This window comes from Leptinotarsa decemlineata, unplaced genomic scaffold, assembly GCF_025532065.1.
Source record: "Leptinotarsa decemlineata unplaced genomic scaffold, Ldec_3_MD MMD2_tig00026307_RagTag_RagTag, whole genome shotgun sequence".
Lineage (NCBI taxonomy): Eukaryota > Metazoa > Arthropoda > Insecta > Coleoptera > Chrysomelidae > Leptinotarsa > Leptinotarsa decemlineata.
The window spans coordinates 14,333,267-14,355,744 of NW_027412681.1; the positions used below are offsets into that span (position 1 = coordinate 14,333,267).

Consider the following 22,478-nt stretch of genomic DNA (forward strand, 5'->3'; position numbering starts at 1 on the left):
TATGCTGACGTGACTATGTCACTGAAGTGAATTCTTTCAGATACAAACTGAAAGAAAAAACCTTTCTGAAACAACTACTTTCTCACGAACATCAAATTACACGAGAGAAAAAGTTTTTCGAAATGAAAGCATCATGTGAACTTGCATTAAAAAAATAACTTTTTCCGTTCACTTTATAGTCCAAACATTCATTATGGAGAAGGAAGATCTCAAAAATCATTCAAAAAAAGTTATCTACAATGAAAATATTTATTCATTAATTCACTTGGGAATCAATGTATTCCTATTGTTATTGCCACTTATTAGCCCACCAGTACTAGACTGAGTGTCCAAAAAGCAGACATAAACAAAATGTTGCCTAAATCAAATTGAGATTTCGAATAATTGTTTGGTTTTGATTATAAGGGTGAAATCAAATGGAATCAACGAAATTTTGAAGCATTGGCATTCGCAAAAATATTTAGATCAATATATTGCCATTCTATGTGAGGAGTCATTAAATCAAGGCAACTCACCGTATTGACAGCTGTCATGTCCTTGGAAGCGGGTTCTGAATCTGCTATGCTGTCACTCTGTAATAAAGAAAATAAACTATCAATAACTGAGTGTGCATTCGAGAAGTTCACGTTTCATAAAATCAGTTAAATAAATGTATCTCTAGATATACTGATTCGAAAAATTTGGAATTGGAGAGAGGAAGGGTAGTCGTTGTTGACTAGTTAAGAATAAAAACTGTTGGATAGTGGGGTATTGGGGTATTTCGAAATGTCATACCTTCACATAAATGTCATTTCTCAATGGGTATGAGTCATAATCTTTGACTTTAAAGAAAGAGTTATTGATTGATACAATTTTCATTATTATTATGTTTTTGATGTAGTTCCAGTAAGTTACTGTATATATTGCTGAGATTATCAATACCTCAGTTACTTTGGCAATAAAGTTCAGCAATATTTCGTATTTTCTATTCTCTTTCCCGAAACAGTGAAAAATGTATTTTGAAGGCATCATGAATATTTGAAATGACGGAAACTATAGAAAATAGTGAAAACTGAACGATAAATCCGAGCAGGGGGCGGTATACTTCTGTCAACATTTTAATCTGACACCCTGCCACCTTCATATTTTGTTATAGTGTTAACAAAAGGAAACGAAGAAATATAGCAGTGACGAAATCAAAAAACCGGCCGTCGGAGGCGGTACAAATTTACCAATATTTTTAATAGAGTCTCTGCCACTTTCATATTTCGTTATAGTGGTGACAACTGGAAATAAAAAAATATGTCAGCAGTGAAATCAAAAAACCTGCCGTCAGGGGCGGTACAGATCCAGCAATATTTTCATAAGAGACTCTGTCACTTTCATATTTTGGTATAGTGCTAAGAAATCGAAATGAAGAAATATGTCAGATGTGAAATCAAAAAACCGGCCGTCGGGGGCGGTACAGGTCCAGCAATATTTTTATTAGAGACTCTGCCACCTTCATATTTTGGTATAGTGTTAAGAAATGGAAATGAAGAAATATGTCTGGTGTGAAATCAAAAAACCGGCCGTCGGGGGCGGTACAGATCCAGCAATATTTTTATTAGAGACTCAGCCACTTTCATATTTTGGTATAGTGCTAAGAAATGGAAATGAAGAAATATTTCAGGTGTGAAATCAAAAAACCGGCCGTCAGGGGCGGTACAGATCCAGCAATATTTTTATTAGAGACTCTGCCACTTTCATATTTTGGTATAGTGCTAAGAAATGGAAATGAAGAAATATGTCAGATGTGGAATCAAAAAACCGGCCGTCGGGGGCGGTACAGGTCCAGCAATATTTTTATTAGAGACTCTGCCACCTTCATATTTTGGTATAGTGTTAAGAAATGGAAATGAAGAAATATGTTAGGTTTGAAATCAAAAAACCGGCCGTCGGAGGCGGTACAGATCCAGCATAATTTTTATTAGAGACTCTGCCACCCACAGACAGTATACCGCCCCCTGCTCGGATTTTTCGTTTAGTTTTCACTATTTTCTATAGTTTCCGTCATTTCAAATATTCATGATGCCTTCAAAATACATTTTTCACTGTCATGTCAAAAGCAGGATCATTTACGATTTCACGGATTTGAGGCCCAATAAAGATGCCTTCCTTGACTTTAGCATCACTCAACCTGGGAAACTTTGCTCTCGAATACTTGAAAGCTTGTCCTTCCTGGTCCATGGCCTTCACAAAGTTTTTCATTAGTCCCAACTTAATATGTAATGGGGGAAGGAGAACATCCGTAGGATCTACAAGAGGCTCGTAAACTACATTTTTCTCATTAGGGTTCAGGTATCGTGTAGGCCAGTTTATTTTTTTATAGTGAGATTTTCTATCCCGACTGTCCCACAGACACAAAAAACAACAGTACTTGGTGAACCCTAATTGCATTCCTAGAAGTATAGCAATGACTTTCAGATCACCACAGATGTGCCACTTGTGTTGTTCATATTTGATTGATTGGAGAAGTGTTTTCATATTTACATACGTTTCCTTCATGTGAACTGCATGACCTACAGGAATAGAGGGTAGCTGATTTCCATTATGCAGAAGTACAGCTTTTAAGCTTAGTTTTGAAGAGTCTATAAACAATCTCCATTCAGATGGATTGTGATCCAAATTCAACCAGAACAAACTACGAGGTTTTCTTTTTTCTCAAAAAAAGGAAGCAAATCTTTTTGACGCTGTCTGTACTGAGATATTTTCACATCATGTTTTAGAAGATTCCACGGTTGTAGTCTTGACCCTAACAGCTCAGCCTTTTCCTTAGACAAGCGAAGATCTCTTATAAGGTCACTCAACTCTGCTTGACTAATTCTGTGCGGATCACTAGACCTATCGCTTACCTCAAAATCAGGGTCATAGGATGTAGAAGGATGGGTTGCTCCTTCTAAACAGTCTTCATCACCTTCCTCTAAAATTTCATAGTTTCGGGGTGGAGAAGGGACTGGAAAATTGTCTGAGTGTGGTACAGGCCGAAGAGCAGATGGGAGATCAGGGTATTTAACCGTTTCTCTTTTCTTCATAGATAAACCTTGCTTAATGGGAGGAGTAAAGCAGAAATAACAGTCGTCTGTATGATTGGTAGGCTCACGCCAAACCATAGGTACTGCAAAACCCATTGCCCGGTTTTTATTTTTCAGCCACTCTCGCAATATGACGGAACAAGAATTACAACATATATGAGGAGCCCATGATTTATCTTGGTCCCCAACTTTCACACCAAAATAATGTTCATAGGCTGTCTTAACGATAGGTGTCATTTTACGTTTCTGAGCCTTAAATGTTATTTCACCACATATATAGCAAAAGCTATCGAGGCATTTCAGATCAGCACTTAAATTAATTTAAAAATCAACTTCACACGATAATTTCAATAGCAACCACGTGCGTACAATTGACAAACTCACATAGGTTATGTTTACTACTTAAGAACAGCTGATGAGAGGGGTGTTATGTAAACAAACATGTGTACCAACTGTTGGTGATGAAATATTTCATTTGTTGAAAACTCAATATACATATATATAATACAATGATACTATATCTTGAAAACAAGAGCTAATATATAATTTTTATGGTCACTTCCGGTTTTAACACGTGGAAGTACATTAAAATCATCTAATTTCAACCCCGAAACATAAACTTTGTTGTGTTGTGTTACTATTCTTTTCATAAAAAATCAGTTGAAATCATTTTGATACTCTGTTTGAAGAAAAGAATAGAAAAATTCGTTCACCCTTCTCTCAAGTAAAAAAATCTTAGACTTCTTAGAAACATATTGATCGAAAATTCCTATCCCAGAAAACTTCTCAATAAAATAATTTTCAATACTGGCAATAATACAAATTCCGATGTAATCAAGAGAAATGTATATAATGATAGTTTACCAATCAATTTTTCTTATAAATCTATACCTAAGCTTGGAAATGTATCTTCAAATATCATGAAACTTTTTCATAATGAACAAAATATCAAAATATATCAAAAAAATATTAAAACTATAAGGAATTTGAATACTATATTGAAAGATAAAAGGGATACTACCAAAAAGTCAAATGTTATTTATTCCTTGTAACAATTGATAGATGATAGATATTATGATATCTTCACATATAAGTGACATATCATAATATCAAAGTTTTACATACAAAAAAAATATTTCTAAAAGCCTTTTTCTTGAAATGGTCGAGATTAATAAGTCTTCTGTTTGTATGGATACGAAAACTGACATTGATAATCTCAGCAATATATACAGTAACTTACAGGAACTTCATCAAAAACATAACAATAATGAAAATTGTATTAATCAATAACTCTTTCCTTGAAGTAATAGATTCTGAAATCATCATACCCATTGAAAAATGACATTTATGTGAAGATATGACATTTGTCATACTCAAAATAATCTTATACATGTTTGCATGACTGACCTTCTCCGTCAGTTTATATGTTCAATTTATTGTTTTCAACTCATTTTTACTGTAAGTATGATTTGTGATGTTTTTTAATGGCGAAAAAACTAACAACTCAATAAATTATAGGCCCTGAAGAAGCTTCCTATCAGAAGTGAAAGCTTGGCAAAATAGAGCAGAGTTTTGATTTTTGATTTTTTGACTGAGTGACCCTATTAATCCATTTTGCTGTACATTTCTCCAGTCGCTACGATTATCCATTCTATAGGAAACATTTATGCAAAACTAACAGTCAGCACTGAAGTCTGGCCTACAGTTCAGATCGCTTGATTTTTTTGTTACAGAATTCATTATATGTTTCTTTTGGGCCAATAAGTTTGAAGTTTTGACATTGTTCAAACATAATTTAAATCCTTGTCTAATACCCTAAGACGATTGTACTAGATACTAACAATCGAAACGTCGTGAACTAACGTGGCTTGGAATCTCCTAACCTTTTGTTTTTATTTTCATTTTTATTCCATTATAATTTTTATTTTTGTGTTACAATTGTTCTATTTTTTCTTGTATTTTATTTCACTATTCTTTCATTTCATGAAATATTGTCAATAACCTTCAAACAACATAATTCAAATAATTTTTACGTCTCTTGAAGTATGTACAAAATGTGACAAAAACTTCCACAACAGATATAGCGAAAAAGATCTATTATTTGGAGATTTGAGAAAGCATGTATTTGATTGAAGCTTAGGTGGAGCATATATCAGAATACGTAAACTTCCACAGGGGCAATAATAATAAAGTGTTCAATGCAAGTGAACTTTATATTTTCAATATACTATATCTGATTCAATTCCATAACGAATGATTAGAGTACAAACTGAATAGGAAAAAGTATTTTTTGCAAAATTCAATGTTCATATGGAAGTAGTTATTTCTAAAGTACTTTTCAATTCAGGTGATTCAATATTTATTATGTTTTCTTCCAGTTTTTCTTCTTACTTCTTTGCATCTTCGTATCCCTTTGAAATATTTGTCATTTTCTCTTCGTCATAATTTGTTCTATTTCATAAAATAATTCATGATATGAAATATGTTCATGATGCTTTGTTTTTCATCAAATAGTTCAAGTACAACAAAAATTGCTTCAAACATCGAAACAAAGCTTCTTTCAGGTGATGGTCAAACGTACATAATTCAAAAATATGATATACTGATTATAGTAACGGAATAGAGAATACAATACGAATAATAGAAATTATATATTCGACCTTTTTGGCAATTTCGAAATGGTGTCTTGATATCGATTGGAAATGACTTCAACTTGGACTGCAACTGAGAAATCTTCCTACCTACACTTGACGATGAACAGTATGTTCAATTGATAACCGAACTATTCCCAAAACGGCAACTGTTCTCATTGAAACTGAAACGGTAAATAACAGAAACCAATTAATTCGAGATTGAAACTCGAAAAACCCTTCGTATCTCCCGTTCGGTTCTAAATCAAATCTTTCATTTGTAGAGGTTCTCACCTATATCCGCTGCGAAGGCTGCCGTCGCCTCGAAAATAAATCGACCATTCTTAACTCGTTCGATAGGCATGCCCCGTGCTCCGCACCAGACTCGAATGCCAAATATTGTTCCTGCGAACAATGGAAGAAGAAAAGGGTAGATGCCGCATCGAAATATTCCTTTTCTTTACACAGATAGTGTGTGTTCAATTGTGAGGACGTAATAGCATCAAACTGATAATTTCAAACTGACTTTAATGAGAAATGTTGGCCTGGAACTGGTTCTCTCGCGCGTTTTGAGGCCATGAATGAAAATGCGAATTTGTGGAGACACTTTCGAACAGACACAGGGCACTACTTCTTTCACTCGCACCCCTTTGCTAGTCTTTTCTATATGGAACAAACTTTAAAGAGGATAGAAACAACGACCGTCTCCTGATGATACTAACATGGTTTGTTGCCTTAGCACAATCATGTCGCTGGAATTGCAAATTCTGCTTCTCAAAAGCTTGGAACACTGTTCCGAACCAGAAAACTAAACACACCTTAGCAACTTTTGTTGCTTTTCAATGCTCAGATCTGACCTTATTTGGAGCTACTTTCGCACAGGTACCGTTCTGAGAGCGCCTCAAGTATTCTCCTGTAGTGTTTGTGATTTGCCCTTGAAAAAATTCTTTTTCTGATAGCATAATGACCATTTCAGATTCAAAAAAGTGACGTCAGTAATTGGTGAATAGAAATGTACGTGAGATGGATAATCATTCACAAATCAATAAAAAAATGATGTTTCAATTATACAACCATTATAAGAAAAACTTCTTTTGTGGAGAATTCAAGGCATTTTGTCGAATCACTAGAGGCAAGCAAAGTCACGAAGCGGAATCAATTGATCAGTTTCGTCGTGGGAATCCTTTATACCAACGTTCCTGTCGAAGAAGCACTTCAAATCATACAGTAGGAGCTATCCCAAGACGAGGACCTGAAAGAACAAACTCACCAATAGAAGTAGTCATGGACTTACTAGGATGCTGTGTATGGAACTGCTATTTCCAACTAAAGGACAAAATTTTCACGGAAGTTGAAGGAGTACTAATGGGATGGCCACTTCTCCAGTTATAGCCAACATATATATGGCTATTGAAGAAGCTCCGAGTCTGGTTGAGATACGTTGACGACACCATCGTAGTATGAAATCATAGGAATATGGAACTAGACACTTTCCTGAAGCACATTGACAGCGTAAAATCTTCTATCTTCTTCGAATTGGAAAAGAAAGTCAACGAGAATTATAACCATTCTTACAGTTATTGGTGAACAGGACCGACACTAAGTGGGAAACATTTGTATAACGGAAACTCACTCACACGCGAATCTGAATCATGAATCCAAACACCATCAATCTACCAATAAAGGAATCATCAAGACTCCAGTGGATCATGCTTTCGGACTCTGTATTACGAAGAAAAGTCTCGAGAAAAAACTGGGCATCATTAAAAACGATCTACAAGTAATGGTGGAACAGATTTTGATTAGAATACAGGAAAGACAAGGAAAAGAAGCCGTCACAACCAGCGGTTGCCCTTTGCTATGTCAGAAAATTGTCGAAAATGATAAAAAATTCGGTCCAATTATACTATCCAAACCTGTTTCAGATCCGGAATTACATTTACCGTACACCCTGTGACTACAGCAAAACCCATATCGGTGAAATTACGAGCCTATTGGAAGTAGTATTGCCAAGTAGAAGAGAATCACACAGCGAGGATGAACCAACAATTCCAAAAGATCATAGCATATTTGAACACAAAACATCAAGTAGTCCCAAGATCATCTACAGAGATGAACACTGGTATGAGAGGAATTTCAAAGAAACTGCATATATGTTGTGCACGACGCATTCAGTCAACCTAGCGTAGAGATACACAACATATAGAAAGAAACCTTTTTTTTGTATCAGATGGAGTAGTAGAAAGCCAAAAACTTTCTTTCCCAAAAAATTAATCACTCCTAAAAATATAACCCCTTCAATATAGAAACCTATAATTGAATGAACAAACAGTCAAGTAAACCGATGAAGCGAAGATAATGAAAGGGGCTAGGTGAAAGCGTTCGAAAGACCTATAAATAGGCATGTCTCAGAATAAGAGTCCAGTCATCATCCAAAAATGATTGTGGATACTAACAATCAAAACGTCGTCATGTAACTTAGTTTGAAATCTTTTGTAATTTTCAATTACATTTTAAATTGTTCAACTTTTATTCTTTTGCTCATTTTTATTCATTTGTAATCCCATTTTACGTTTCATAGCCCAATATAATTGTTATTTTCATCTATTCAGTTGAATTTCATTCATTCTTTTAGAGATTTCAAATGATATTAGAATCATATCACACAATGGGAGTCACAAATGGTAGAAAATGTTAGACCTTACAAATGATTAATAAATAGTTGAATAGTTCAAATAGTGGTCGGTCGGTAGCCAAGCGGTTCGGCGTGGGTGCTTTGTTCACTCACTCGAATTGACTGCCGTGTTGGTCGGTGGTTCAAGCCCTAGTCTGAACGATCGATCTTCACTTGCTATCGTCTAACCCTTGTTAGGAGTCACACGTTAAAAGGTAAGACCTCGTTAATCCTTAGCTCGCACAAGTTTCGACTTCTGAGGGTTGTCGTTCGTAGGGGTGCGACTGCTGGTTAACGGAAAAACAGAACAGAACAGAACAGTGCTAATCGTATGAGAATTTGTTCGGTAGTTTTTGAGTAAAACGCATTCCGAAAGACAAATACGGTTAATAACTTTAATTTATATTGTGTGGCTATCGAAAAATATGTAAATATTTTGGCGAATGCGCCGATTTAATAAAATCCGTTTATGTAACGTAAAAAAATACAGGAGAGGTGATTGATTATATTATAAACGTGATCATAAATTTGCCAAGTACAAGTATATGTACATCATAGGTACATGTTCAATGGAAACACTAATGACAATTATACATTTTTATAAAGTAAAACTTCTGCCGTTTGCACATGAATTAAACTGGCTCACGTACAAAAACTTTTTGAATTATAATGAAGAATTGTTCAACTGATAAAACATGCTGAATGCAAGATGAACATTAAGTGAACATGGGTATTTACCCACAGTATATCTATTAAATTTTATATAAATATCAGACTTTACAAGCTATAATAGTATTGAAATGAAAGTTTGACATACAGAGTCGAAAGACATTAAAATTTTGATATGATATCACTTTCATAATTGTTGTTATCCACACAAGTGGTTGGCTCTTATTCACGCTATTATTCAAGAACGTAACTGTACGTTATGGCGAAGGATCTCTAATTATTTTCATCAATGTACCTTTCCCAAAAAGTATCTATCAAGATTGCATAAAAGGTGAATAATGCTAGGAAATTGAGTTTGGTCGGTTATTCATTCATAAGAAACCCATAGTCGTAACAACCGAAGTATAGATAGATATATAGATAGATAGATATTTACCTATTTAACTGTGTAACTCATACATGATATGGTTTAAAGCAAGTCATTCACAATTAATATATCATCATTTATCTGAATAAACTCGTCTCTAGAATAAAAACAATGTTTGAGAAGATAATTTTTTACATTAATTTTGAACATTTTCTCGTTCATGGACCTAAATTCGCAGGGCAATTTATTATATAGTTTGAAATCTAATGAATTTTTCTCAGATTTGGACAACCTGTAACGTGGCAATACTAAATCATCAGCCGTAGCAGCCCGGGTAGTGTAATGATGCAGGCCAGAAACTTTTTGTATATTCTGCCTTTCTGAATGGATTTCTAGTAAATTTTGGTATATTTACACACAAGGGAGTGGTAGAATCATCATTGTTTTGAACAGTGGTTGACAGTGGTCTCTATACCTAGCCCCAGCTAATAGTCTTATTGCGCGTTTTTGTAACCTGAATATTTTTGAGGAATCAACAGCATTACCCCACAGAATCGCACCATAGCTGATCACAGAATGAAATAATCCAAAATAATCATTTTTAAACATGCTCGAATTGAGGCAGTACCTGAGCTGTCTGAGCAAGAATAAGAGACTGGATAGTCTCTTACTCGATATATTTATATGAGGAGTCCAGTTCTATAACTAGAACTGTAAAAAAAATATCGACATCAGTCGATGTATTGTTGAAAAAATGTATTTTAAATGATTTTTTTTCCCCAACTATTCGTTTTTACTGAAAAATGGGATGAAACTGACGGATATTTCCAATCTACTTGAATCAAACGTCCAATAAAGTTGTTTACAAATATTTTTTAAAACAATTTTTGAAGTTTCAAGAAATCATAATTATACATTTTCACAAAATTGAATTTTTATCATTCGTTTTTAGACGGAAACAAAATATTTCTAAAAACGAATATCACTCACAAAATTTGCTGTTTCATAATGTACATGAGTTGAATTACCAGAATTATTACTATATGGGTAATTAATCACTGAAACGTATACGTTATAGGTACGTTTATTCGTTATTTATTGTTTCTCATCCCGTTTACATAAGTATTGAGTACCTTCAGTTATCTACACCAAACAGGGTTGAATGAACTCCATTTATTTGCAACTAGAAATATATTCTTCAAATTTCTCAAAATGTCACCAATAATCAATAATCACCAATAATTTGGTATGATTGAATAGGGGTGCGATAACACTTCCAAAATACCAATCATGAAATTATAAAACAACGACAGAAGATAATTGGCGCTCCGGGGCAACTTCATTGATTGGTATTCATTAATTCTTTTCTCCTTTCATATTGAGTATGACTTGTATAAAAACAAACATGAATAATCCATTTTCATCATAAAATATATACAGAGCTATTCAAATTCGTTTCTGTACATGGGGATCTCGTGAACGATAAAGATAGAGTGTCGATTGAACTGTGGCAAAGTTGTGTATTTCAGAGACCTATTCAATGATGTGAAGGAATCGAATATAGTTCTTTTGATTCTGGAAAAATTAACAGACTTGTGGAATTCATTTTGATGGCTATGAAAACGGATTGAAAAAATATGCGAAAGCAATTAATTCATGAGTTGCTAAGTGAATGGCAAATGTCACAATGAGTACTTTATGTGACTCTATCATACAAGGAAAGGGTGGATTATTGGAGGCAAGTAGAAAGAAGTATCCACTTAATTCAACTATCAAATATGAGAATAGGTTTATCGAATCTTACTTTTTGATATTTCTTCCTCTACAAATCGTCTTTAATATCAGACACTTACAACATCACACAACTTCACTATTTTTACATGAAATTTTTTCAATGAGAATGAATATTTATCATGATGGAAAGTTCTGAATTAAATCCTGTGAGAATAAACATTGAATATATTATTTTGATACAACTCCAAACCTATTTCAGCAACTGTTGTCAAAGATTTCTATTTACTGGCTTCAATTCATAGTTTACATTTTTATGGTCATCACTGGCAACACTGTTAGTTGCATATGCCACACTCTGCCAGGCTAGAGAATTTCTTCGTCTGTTTGTGGTTGACTATGATAAATGGTAGGTGCAGGTTATGATGTTCACGTAATTTCGTTGAAGTTCCAGTGAAATGCGATGTGTGATGGTAATATCTCACATGAGAAATATTCGCCGATATATCTAGTGATGTAGGTATCTAACTATATTCCAAGATTACTTGATTTATATATCCATTCCTTGACTTCGCGAGTATTCCAATCTCACTTGTTAGGAACACAATCGATAACAATATCAACAGAACTTCTTTTAATTCCATATTATTATAAACATCAACATGAGAGATGATGTTTGTAACTGTATGATACTGAAGTTCTCTGAAATATAGTTCGATTTCGAGGAATTCCTGAAAAAATATCCTATAGTCTGTACATATCGATATCGACTTATAAAGAAGTCCAAACTATCTTGACTTGAATTCTGTTGTTTTTTTCTATAATATCGAATGTACAGAAAGAAACAACAGAAAGAATATAGATTATCTTTAAATTTTTCCACTGATTCGAAATTTCAGAAAACTACCTCTTCATTTGCATTTATGTGTCGTTCTGTCTTCAACAACGATGTTTGCAGAATCTGATTCTAGCAGATTGCAATTCGTCACATAAAAGTAACAATATGAGATCAATACACGTTATAGTTGATAACTAATTTGATGTCTGAACTGAATCATTTACAGATGCTGTAATTTGATTCTGAAGAAAAGAGAATTGAAACTTTGTATGTATTTCACTACCTCCACTTGTAACTAACATTACTGCAGTTCAGTTGTATAATGACATTTTCAAACTTATACATTAATGTATATATATTTCAAAATTCATTCATTAATGAATGTATATATGCAATAATGTTAAAGTTTGAAAATGTTCTTATAGAACGAAACTGCAGTACCGTTAGTCACAAATAAAAGTGGTGAAAACATAAAAAGTTTCAATTCTCTTCTCTTCATGATGATTCCCTACCACAACATAGTAACGGCTACATCCACCGATTTATACACAATTCTTATAGATTCTCGCCATCTATAGGTGGTTTATAAGTGAAAAATAAATATCATTTCAGATTCGCAATGATTCTGTTCCTATATTTTTTCATAATGAATCATTATTCCTTTCTGGAGATGTTTTCTGTCTCATTCACACAGAAATTCAAATTTGTGATGTAATTACCTGAACGTTTGAATGGTAATTGAAATTAATAGTTGGAAAACTAGTATTTAGTACTCCTATTTCCATGTCACACTTTTACTAAATATGGTTAATAATTCAAAGAGTAAGTTGAAGAGTCATCAATAATGCCGGATTATATTGTAGGATCTATAGCAATAAATAATATCTGCGGGGTATACGTCGAAATAGACATCAAATATCAGTTCAGTTTTATCATAAATGATGAGTTAAAAATCGTGCATGGAACAATAGTATTGAAGTATTTCCAGACTTTTGGACTGAACGCGCCTATGATATAAACAAATTAAGTTTTTTGATATGTATATAATACTCAAGAAATGATGAATACAAAAAATAGGTTTGATAACAGTTTTTCAAAAGGCGATGAATGTTTCTGAAACAGAGACTCCTGCGTTCGAATTACTAGACATAGAACCTCTTGCCACCGTATAGAAGTAAACACAAGTAAGTTCACTCTCCGCCATATTTTGGTCAAGATTCCCCACCTCGAATTTTATGCGCAGCCGAACTACAGCCCAACTGACTGAATCTGAAGCGTGCCAAATTGAAGCATGGATTATTATTGAAGAATGGGTCGTTGTGATTGGTGGTTTTGTATTTGTGAGAAAATTGTGTCTAGTTAGGAATCACACGTTAAAAGGTAAGACTTCGTTAGTCCTTAGCTCGCACAAGTTTCTCAACTTCTGAGAGTTGTCGTTCGTATAGGGCGACAGCTGATTAACGAAAAAATTTATTTTTTTCAAACATTTTCAAAATTAGCAAGTGTCGTGCTATGGGTTGCTGTAATTTGCAGGGTGATGTCGGCATTCATTTGTTTTGATTTCCAGTTGACGAAAAAAGGGATGTTTTCCTATTATTTATTATGTAAGACATAAAATCATAAAGTAAATTGTTATAAACCATGTATAGTGGAGTGATTAAAAATCGATAAGTTCAGTAATCAAGATAAGGATTGCAACATTTGTTTCGATGAAATGAACATCAATTCTATATACTACTATATTCTACAATATACGAAAGGATAGAATAGTTGGTTTTGAGAAATTGTTTAACATGAACACGGCTTCTACAGCAGAATATGCCTTGTTAGTCAAAGCAAAATGCATACATTCGAACTGGAAACAGCCTGTTGCATGCTTTTTTACCAATTCATTCACATCAATACTGGAAATAAAGAGTATTGTGATTGAAGCTGTTAGGCAATTATCAAAAATTGAATAGAGAGTTAAGGGTATTATTTCAGATTTAGGTTCTAACTTTTATAAACTTGCCAGAAAAGATATCGAAGTGACTGAAGAGCAGCCATATTTTTTTGTTATTGGGAAAAATATTTTATTTTTGAGATACTCCTCACTTGCTGAAATGTAGCATAAACCATTTTTTTCATGAATTTTCGAAATTTGATGAATATACAACGAACAAAAGTCATCTTGAACAACTTTACAACTTAGATAAGGAACAGCAATATAGACTAGCACCCGAACTTACTGATTCCTATTTATTTCCAACTAACTTTCAAATGATGTAGGTTTAATTAGCCAGTTTTCAGTCATTCGGTAGCTACAACGATGAATACCTATACCAGTTTCAATCAGATACCATCAGTAGCAATAGGAACGGCTACATTCTTTGAAACAATGGATAAAGTGTTTGATATTTTGAATTCAAAACGATTTAACGATATCAAACACTTCAAAAAATCTTTTTTCGAAACATCAAAACAAATTTATTTTCTGAAAGAAATGAAAATATTTTTCAGCAAATTAACTGCAATATCAAAAAAGAGGAAAAACATCACTGAAAAAATGAGATTCATTGAAGTATGGCAGATAACAACTTTCAGAGAACCTACATAGTGAAGGAAACTTCTACATATTGAAGAGGAATATACATCAGGACTGTTTGGAAAATTATTTGGGTCAACAGAGAAATACTTGTTGAAATACTAGAAAACCAACTCCTATTCAAATTACCAGAGCTTTCAAAAACACATTGACTCTTCAGTATGTCACACAGGCAGAAGGAATTAACTATCTAGTGAGATTCTATCTAGTATTACAGATGCAGACATGAATAGAATGAAAATTCTTGTGGAAATTCCAAAAAATCCCTATAAAACTTTGAGAGTAGAGACAAATGAGTATAGAACTCTAGCCACTCTAGAAGGCAATAGCTTGGGCTATGTTTGTGGATATCTTTTTAAGGAAACATTCATGTGAAGTATGTACAAATTGTGCCACGGTGGCTAGTACCACACTGAATGAAACAAATGTATTTAGTCATTTCAAGGCATATAGTAAATACAGCAGCCAAACAGTTTGGAAGTTTATGTATGCCTCCAGATTCATTTCAACAAGGTAGTACTATTCATCTAGAGACAAAATTTCTTAATCAATTCAACAATTTACGTGTCACTGATTGCATAGATAACCAGCTCAAAACAATGTTTTGAAAAATCAAGATTTCTCACCCTTGTGATAATTTTCCTTTCAATTATGTATTTTCTCTCTTCACACGGGCAAGAATTGATTATACTTTGAAATTTGCCAATAGAAATTTGAAAACAAATGTTAAAAAAAAATCAAAAACTCATCATTCTGAAAAACCTTTAGAATAGATCAGCATGATGATATGCTAATTAGTTATGAAGTCAGATCATGGTCCCACATTTTTTGATAGAACCTCGTGCAGAGGTACACAACAGCTCTTAGCCTACACCCTCCTGCCCCGCTATATGCCAGTAAAAAATAAAATATTTACCCGAAACATCAAAGAGACCGACCGGGAGTGAATTCACTTCTATTTACTTATATACGGTGCTCTTGCGTAGAATAAATCCAAAATGGTGTATTCCAATGTACAGTATACAACTAGATTTTACGTCCAGTATACTAAAATGTGCTGATTTTGTAACAACATTCGGTAATTACACAAATAGCACAAACATTTACAGAGTTAGTTTTTAAAGAGTAATGACAGAAACTATAAGTGAAAAGAAAGTAGCAGATGAAGAGACAAATGAACTTGAGTATCGCAGTAGAAAAACAGAGAAGATAGATGGGTAAAGTATTGAATGAAAAATTATAAGGTTAAAAGTACCTGAAAGTGAGAAGTCAGACGAGAAACTGAGTAAGATGAGAAGAGGAAGCTAGAACAATATGAGTTCATCCACAATCATTATAAAAAATGAGAGTGGAAGAAAAGGTGTTCTAAGAAAAAAATTAATTAACCTATTTTAATTTGACAAAAATATTATTATCATTGTGTGAGGCTTCTGCATTATACAATTGCTTGCGAGAATAATGAAATCGTAGGTAGATGAATTAGTGTCCATCCAGAAATAATCCAGAGAAGTATCAAGTACTCAATGTTCACTATTGGTGTGAACTGCATACGATAAATTAACACAGTCAAAAATGATTTGGCAATTCGCGCCTGTGAATATTATAATCGCGTTTACCAACACTATAATTATGTATTGTTCCACGGCACGTTTTGACATTCATTCGTTCCTTGGCAAAAATCGAGTAATTAATTTACAAAGGGAATTATAATTGATCATTGCCGCAGATTCATATAAAGTGCTGGATCTGTGAAATGAATGTATTATTTTCTCACTCCCAACAGAGACATCTATTGATACGCTGACCTCTCAATTTCGAAAACTCATTGTATAGAATATTCTAATAAAAAACAGATGCTCACTTGCTCAAATACATTATATATAGTGTTTGGGATTTAACACCATAACACACTGTTATTTTGAGTTTCACGTACTGAGAATCATTTTTCCACTTTACCAAGAAAAAAATGCCTAACAAACTTTCTTCGAAATTTTGACCCATTTGACAGGACAAATTCAGACCGTGAAAATGAGAATAACTCCTAACTGTCAACATCCTTGAATAGAGCCCGTCCGGTACTATGATTCAAAAATTTCATTTTTCAAAATCAGTACATGAAATTCAAAGTAATAGAGTGTTGCGGTTTTGAATGCCTGCCGGAAAACAACTTTTTCCCGAATAATATCACTCTGGATATCGAATTAGATTCGGCAGAAATGTATACAGGATACCTAACAGATGTTAGTCTCGCAGATGTTTCTCTTTCATTCAGCAGCAGAAACATGCTGAAATTTTTCTAGAACATCACCTAGAGACCGTTTTTTCAAGGTATTACCTTTCAATGGTGCAGGGAAGATCCGACAGCAAAGTGCCTGAGACTCAAATAATTTCAACGCGGCTCAGCTGCATGTATGAAACATTCGTCTGAGAGAAAGATCGTTACACATTAACAGCTCCACCTCGTGAACAGAGCCTCAAGCTGGGGAGAAACATTTCATGTACCAATACTCTAACCATGTCTGAAGACTGTGGACAATGGAGGTAACACATACGTAACTAGAAAATAAATATTCTAAAAGAAATTTTTCTTATGGAAAATTTCACGTGTGGAAATAACTTTTAAAAATAATTTCTATTCTAGCCTTGTTATTAGCATTCATCCATTCTGTGGTATAAACTAGTCGAAATTATCATATGTTACATTAATATTTTATTTTTCCTACCGTGGTAAAATGAATATAACTTTCATGTGACTTATTGTGAATCAACTGTCAACTCAATCTTCCTCAACAATTTCAGATATGCTGACTTCATAATTACTGATGAACTGACTTCTTATATTTTTTCAGATGCATTCATTCTTAAGTCAGAGCTAGGGCGCTATATTATTATCCCAATAGAGCATAGGGATTTGGGTGATTCCAACTATTTCGATTATAGTTCCATAATTTTTTCCATATCGTTCTTCAATAGTTACTCTGGCTATTCAAGGCAAACGTTGTAGAATAACGCAAGTGTTAGTGTAGCCGAGTCAACATATAGATATCGTTAATTTGAACCAAATTCCAACGAATTATTTTTATCGCTAGATTTTCATATTCAAAGTTGAGCTGATTCGGATATCTTCGTCAACGAGAAAAAATCTGAATAGATTTCCAAATGGGAAACCCAAACTTTTGATCGAATAATTTGGAAACCACCCCCAGTTGCCATTTTTTTATCGATACAATTCACGATGTATCATTTATCGCGTGACCCAAATCACTTTTGACACGAGTTATGACAGAAAACGCTTTATATCGTGCTCCAGGTGCGAGACCATCCATTATCGAAGGAACACCTTATACACGGCATAATATTTCTCTTTTCCTATTGCGTAGCTACACCAAAACTCAATCAGCTTATCGGGGTTTCACATGCTACGAAAATTCAATCTTACCGGCGCTCTTGATCCGTCAACCAGTGGCGTTTTAATCCATAGTAAAGCTGGGTTTGGTCCTTCGTTAAATTAACCGGATTACGGATTCTGAGGGCGTAGTTCGGAATGCTAATTTCTGAACGATTTAGGTCAGAACAGTATAGAATTCGATGACAATGTAATATCGAAATGTTTGAGAACTATGGTTTTTAGCAAACCGGGAAATGGGCCAATGAGAAACATTAAGAATACAGGAAACTATACCTGGAGACATATGTGGTGGAAATGGACCACAGTTTCAGGGTGAAACCATAATAAAGCAGTGCAACTGGTCTCGAATATGATGAAAAATATAAATCTTTCATTTTACGACATGCTTGAAATTTGAATTCACCATCATGATTAGTTCTTTCCTGTCACATTATACTTACCTCATTCCCGCATGTAGAGAAATTGAAGATTTCTGAAAAGTTGTACTAGCGAATGCTTGTGCAAAAACTATTCATGGAAATTATGTGATGAGTCGTGAAAGGATATGCACACGTAGGATTACTTCATCAACTACTTCATGAATATATGAGTATTTTGCTAATGGGCTCATTCAGGCTAATTTAGTTTTTTAATGAAAATTATATATTATAAAAGTAAATCATCTCCCAAGTATCCCACACAATTTTCCGGTTTATATGTCAATTAACAACTGAGCAAGAGCAATTGAAATGTGAGAGCGCCCGCGATACATATTGACGTCACACCAGGCAAAGAGCTTCGAGCGGTGGCAACCGGGCCAGTAGTTGGATATTATGAATCGCTGCCATCGTCGAATTTTGTTTCATTTGCTGACTGGTTTAAAAACATCACGTGGTACATATTCAAGCAGTTGATACACTGCAGTAAACAACACACAACTTGCTCTCTACGGCTTCAGTGCACGTATGTATTTCGCTTATCCGCCAGCACTCCCTTGGCGCCGAATCGGCTGATGTGACGTCAAGTTTGACCACGCCCCTTTTCAGTGAACGCCACATTCAACTATTAATTTGAAGGGGAAGATAAAGAGTGAAAATCCAGATTTTTTGCAGATGTACTATTTGAAACATAAACTTTCAAATAATGAAATAAATAAAATTTGGTAAATGAGCCCATTATGTTTTTTATGGCACTTTGTATCTTATTTGAATCTTATTTTTCTTTTAAGACAAAACACAAGCACTACAGGAAAATCCTCAAGGCGCTCAAAAAGCGATGCTTGTGTGAAAGTAGTGATTCACATTGGATTTGAATCGCTGAAGATCAAATCCATGTGGGAAAACGTTCTCAGAGAGTTCATTCTATCCTTCATGTATCTCCAGATGAAAAATTTAAAGGAGTAAGATCTGGGGATCGAGCTGGCCAGTTAATTGGTATTTTATTTTCAATACAATTTCTTGGGCATATTCCATCTGAATTTTCCATTACTATAGCCATCGAATCCATTGAACAGAAAATTAAGATACGTTCCACTATTGAGTGGAAGAAAAATGGAGTAGCACTCTCCGCTGCCGAGTTGAACTTCGCCCTCAATTTTCTTAAATATATTTTGAAGGATTATTTTCATTTGAATATATTAAAAAAGGAAATAATGAAGACGTTATTATTATTAGTATTTTAATTATTATTAAAAGAAAGGGCCAAGGATATTTGTTCCCCCAATTCCAAACCAAACATTTATTCCAAACCATTCTTGGTAATTGCTTTCCCTATGTAAATGTTCATTTGTATTATTCCACCTATAATTTCTGTTAAACCAACCATTGTTGGTGAATTTTTATTCGTTCGTCCATATTATCTTTTTACAAATGGAAATATGTGTGCCCTCTTTCCACAACATAATCACTTCGCAAATTGTACTCCCCTTCCGTAATCCATTCCATTGAGGTGATGAACTTTACGTATCCTGTAGCACTTATATTTGTTCTTTTCCAAATAGTTCTAGTGGATTTTACAGAAATCCCCATTTCGTGGGCAATTTCTCGTAGAGAACAATCTTGATCAGCTTAATTATTGTAAATGACCAATCCTTAATTCGAAAAACCGATGTTTTCACTGTGTAAATTTGTATGTGGTAATATTTGCCTACCTGTAACCTTTATTTCATTCCTCACACTATTTTCATTAGTCTCTCAAATTTCTATCTAATCGTCTAAGCATTTGGATATTCGGATTACGACGATTCGGATATAGCTCAACTGACATATTCCTTGCCAAAAGAGAATTTCTATTTGATTCTGCATATCAGTTCTTTCATCATCTGAATACATCTTTGATACGTTCATACACGTCTGAGAGTTCTCAACAGATATCAACAGCGCATTCATTGTTCCTGCCATAGAAACCAAGCAAAGCCTACTCGTTTGAGATGTCAAATGAATTGAAATGCTATTTGATCATAAAACAATCGAATTTTGATCAACAACTGATATTTTCGTTACTTCCATAATTGAGAATTATAAAAATATTACGAAGTATAATTGATTAGGCAGGAATAAGCCTTAAAAGAAGTATTACGGCACTACAAAAATTTATAAAACGAAAAAGTACTAATTTTCATTGTGTTAGGGTACCTAGCTGTCCAATTCATTGAATTGTCTGAATTATAGTTTGAAAAATTCGAAACAAATTTCAAATGAAGTAGTGACAGGACCGTAATTTGAAATTTTTGTCACTGATGATGGTAGTTATTTCAAATGATACGCTACAAAAATATCAAATGTGATATACCCTTAGATTGTGAATTCATAATTTATCAATATCTGTAATAAGAGACAGGTCCGTATTAAAAAAAAAGCCGATGGTGGACATGTTGACACGAAACGTTTCATCGAATATTTATCATTACATCGTCATGGTACACTTCGAATACAATAACAATTTTGTCCATTTTTGAAATAACAATTCCATTCGAAAAAAACCAAAAACAGCATTTTTTGTTTTCTCGGTAAGGCGAGAGTCCCCATAAATTTTCTTCGACCACTGTATTGTTCCCGATGACAGTAACCTTTTTTGCCTTTTAATCGTCTCCGTATCTGTTACGGTTCAGAATACAGCAATGTTATCACATGATAAAAGAAATCTGTATGTGTAATTTTTAATTTTTCAACTATTCAAATGTTGCCCTGTGTCAAAGAATTCTCGCTCTATAGAGTCAAGCTTGCAATCTATTGGTATGGGGAGGAAATTCTTTCATCTGTAGAGAGCATGGGTCGTGTTTGATTTCCAGAAAAATTTGAACGGTCTATTATTATGTATAGTTAAATACAGTTGCTGGGTTTGTACCTGTATATGTTTCAACACCGAGAAATATATTTTTGTGGAGGACCCATTACTTCCTAATATTTTTTTGGGTATATAACATTCCACAATCTGAGAAATAAACAAAGTGTATTTCTAATAGTCGTGCGGAAATAGATTTTTCCTGGTTGCCAATAATGAGAAGAGAGGTTGAAAACAGAAATACGAACCCCAACTGAATTCTCAAAAAACACCCAGAGTGTTCATGTAGACTATCGTGTTTGAAATCTGGACATTTAATTTTTTTGACGTATATCAAAAGAGTTAGAGCTACTTCAGCAAGAGTTGTAATTACAGAGTTGTGCAGTGGTATAATGAATTTAACGTTTTGAAAAAGAAAAAAGATTGTTTTCCGAAACGTCGACGATTAAAAAAAGCTAAGCGATATTTTTTTTTCAATTTGTAGGCAGAATTTGTGAATACTAACTCGTTATTTTTAATCCCTCGATACGAGTTTCAATCACCGAGTGATCATCTTCAAGCGGAAGATTAAACTGTTTAATATAATCATCTTCAAGAGGAAGATTTAACAGATCTTCCTTTTGAAGATGATTACTTGGTGAGTGAAACACCTGTCGAGGTGTTGAAAATAACGATTTTGTGTTGAGAAAAAACTAGAATAATATTCACTACTACACCAAAGGTTTCAAACAGTGCAACACCAGTGAACTTTTTTTGCCCTTTATTACACTTCGGCAGATTGTGGAAGGTAATATACCCAAAAAACAGTCGAAAGTAATGTCAAATGACTATTAGAATATTAGATGTCTTACCTTGGAAATGTCTGGCTGGCCTATATTATCATCGATATTGTGTCAATGTATAATTGTTGAGGGAAAAAATTATGTATCCATGGATACATTTTCAGAGTATACAGTGCGGTCCATATGTATGGAATAAATTCACTTTTAGCGTTATCATGTACTATGTGAAAAAAACCTGAAACAGGTCGATTTTTATTCTCAATGTGACAATTTACAGTATGAAAATATTATCCCATTCCACCACCCCTTCTGAATTATAAGCACCCCCTCGAAAATTTTAAATAGCAAAGGGGGTCGTGTGGCACCTTGTTGGAAAGGGATTTCAGTCCTTTGTTCAGCAATATGAAGTTTTTAAGTTTGGTGCAATCATAACTGAGAAAATTGATTTTTGGGATGTTAAATTTTGATAATGTCTCTAGG

General features: G+C 34.0%; 1 protein-coding gene across 7 annotated transcripts in view; it reads right to left on the reverse strand.

The window, feature by feature from the left end:
* LOC111504836 (uncharacterized) overlaps positions 1 to 22,478 on the reverse strand; it is a 1,217,253-nt gene that overhangs the window by 766,704 nt on the left and 428,071 nt on the right. For all 7 annotated transcript variants that reach the window (XM_074181149.1, XM_074181148.1, XM_074181147.1 and 4 more), the window contains one exon: positions 516 to 572. In XM_074181149.1, the coding sequence (XP_074037250.1) occupies positions 516 to 533 (18 nt within the window). In that variant the 5' untranslated portion in view covers positions 534 to 572. The remainder of the gene's footprint in view (positions 1 to 515; positions 573 to 22,478) is intronic.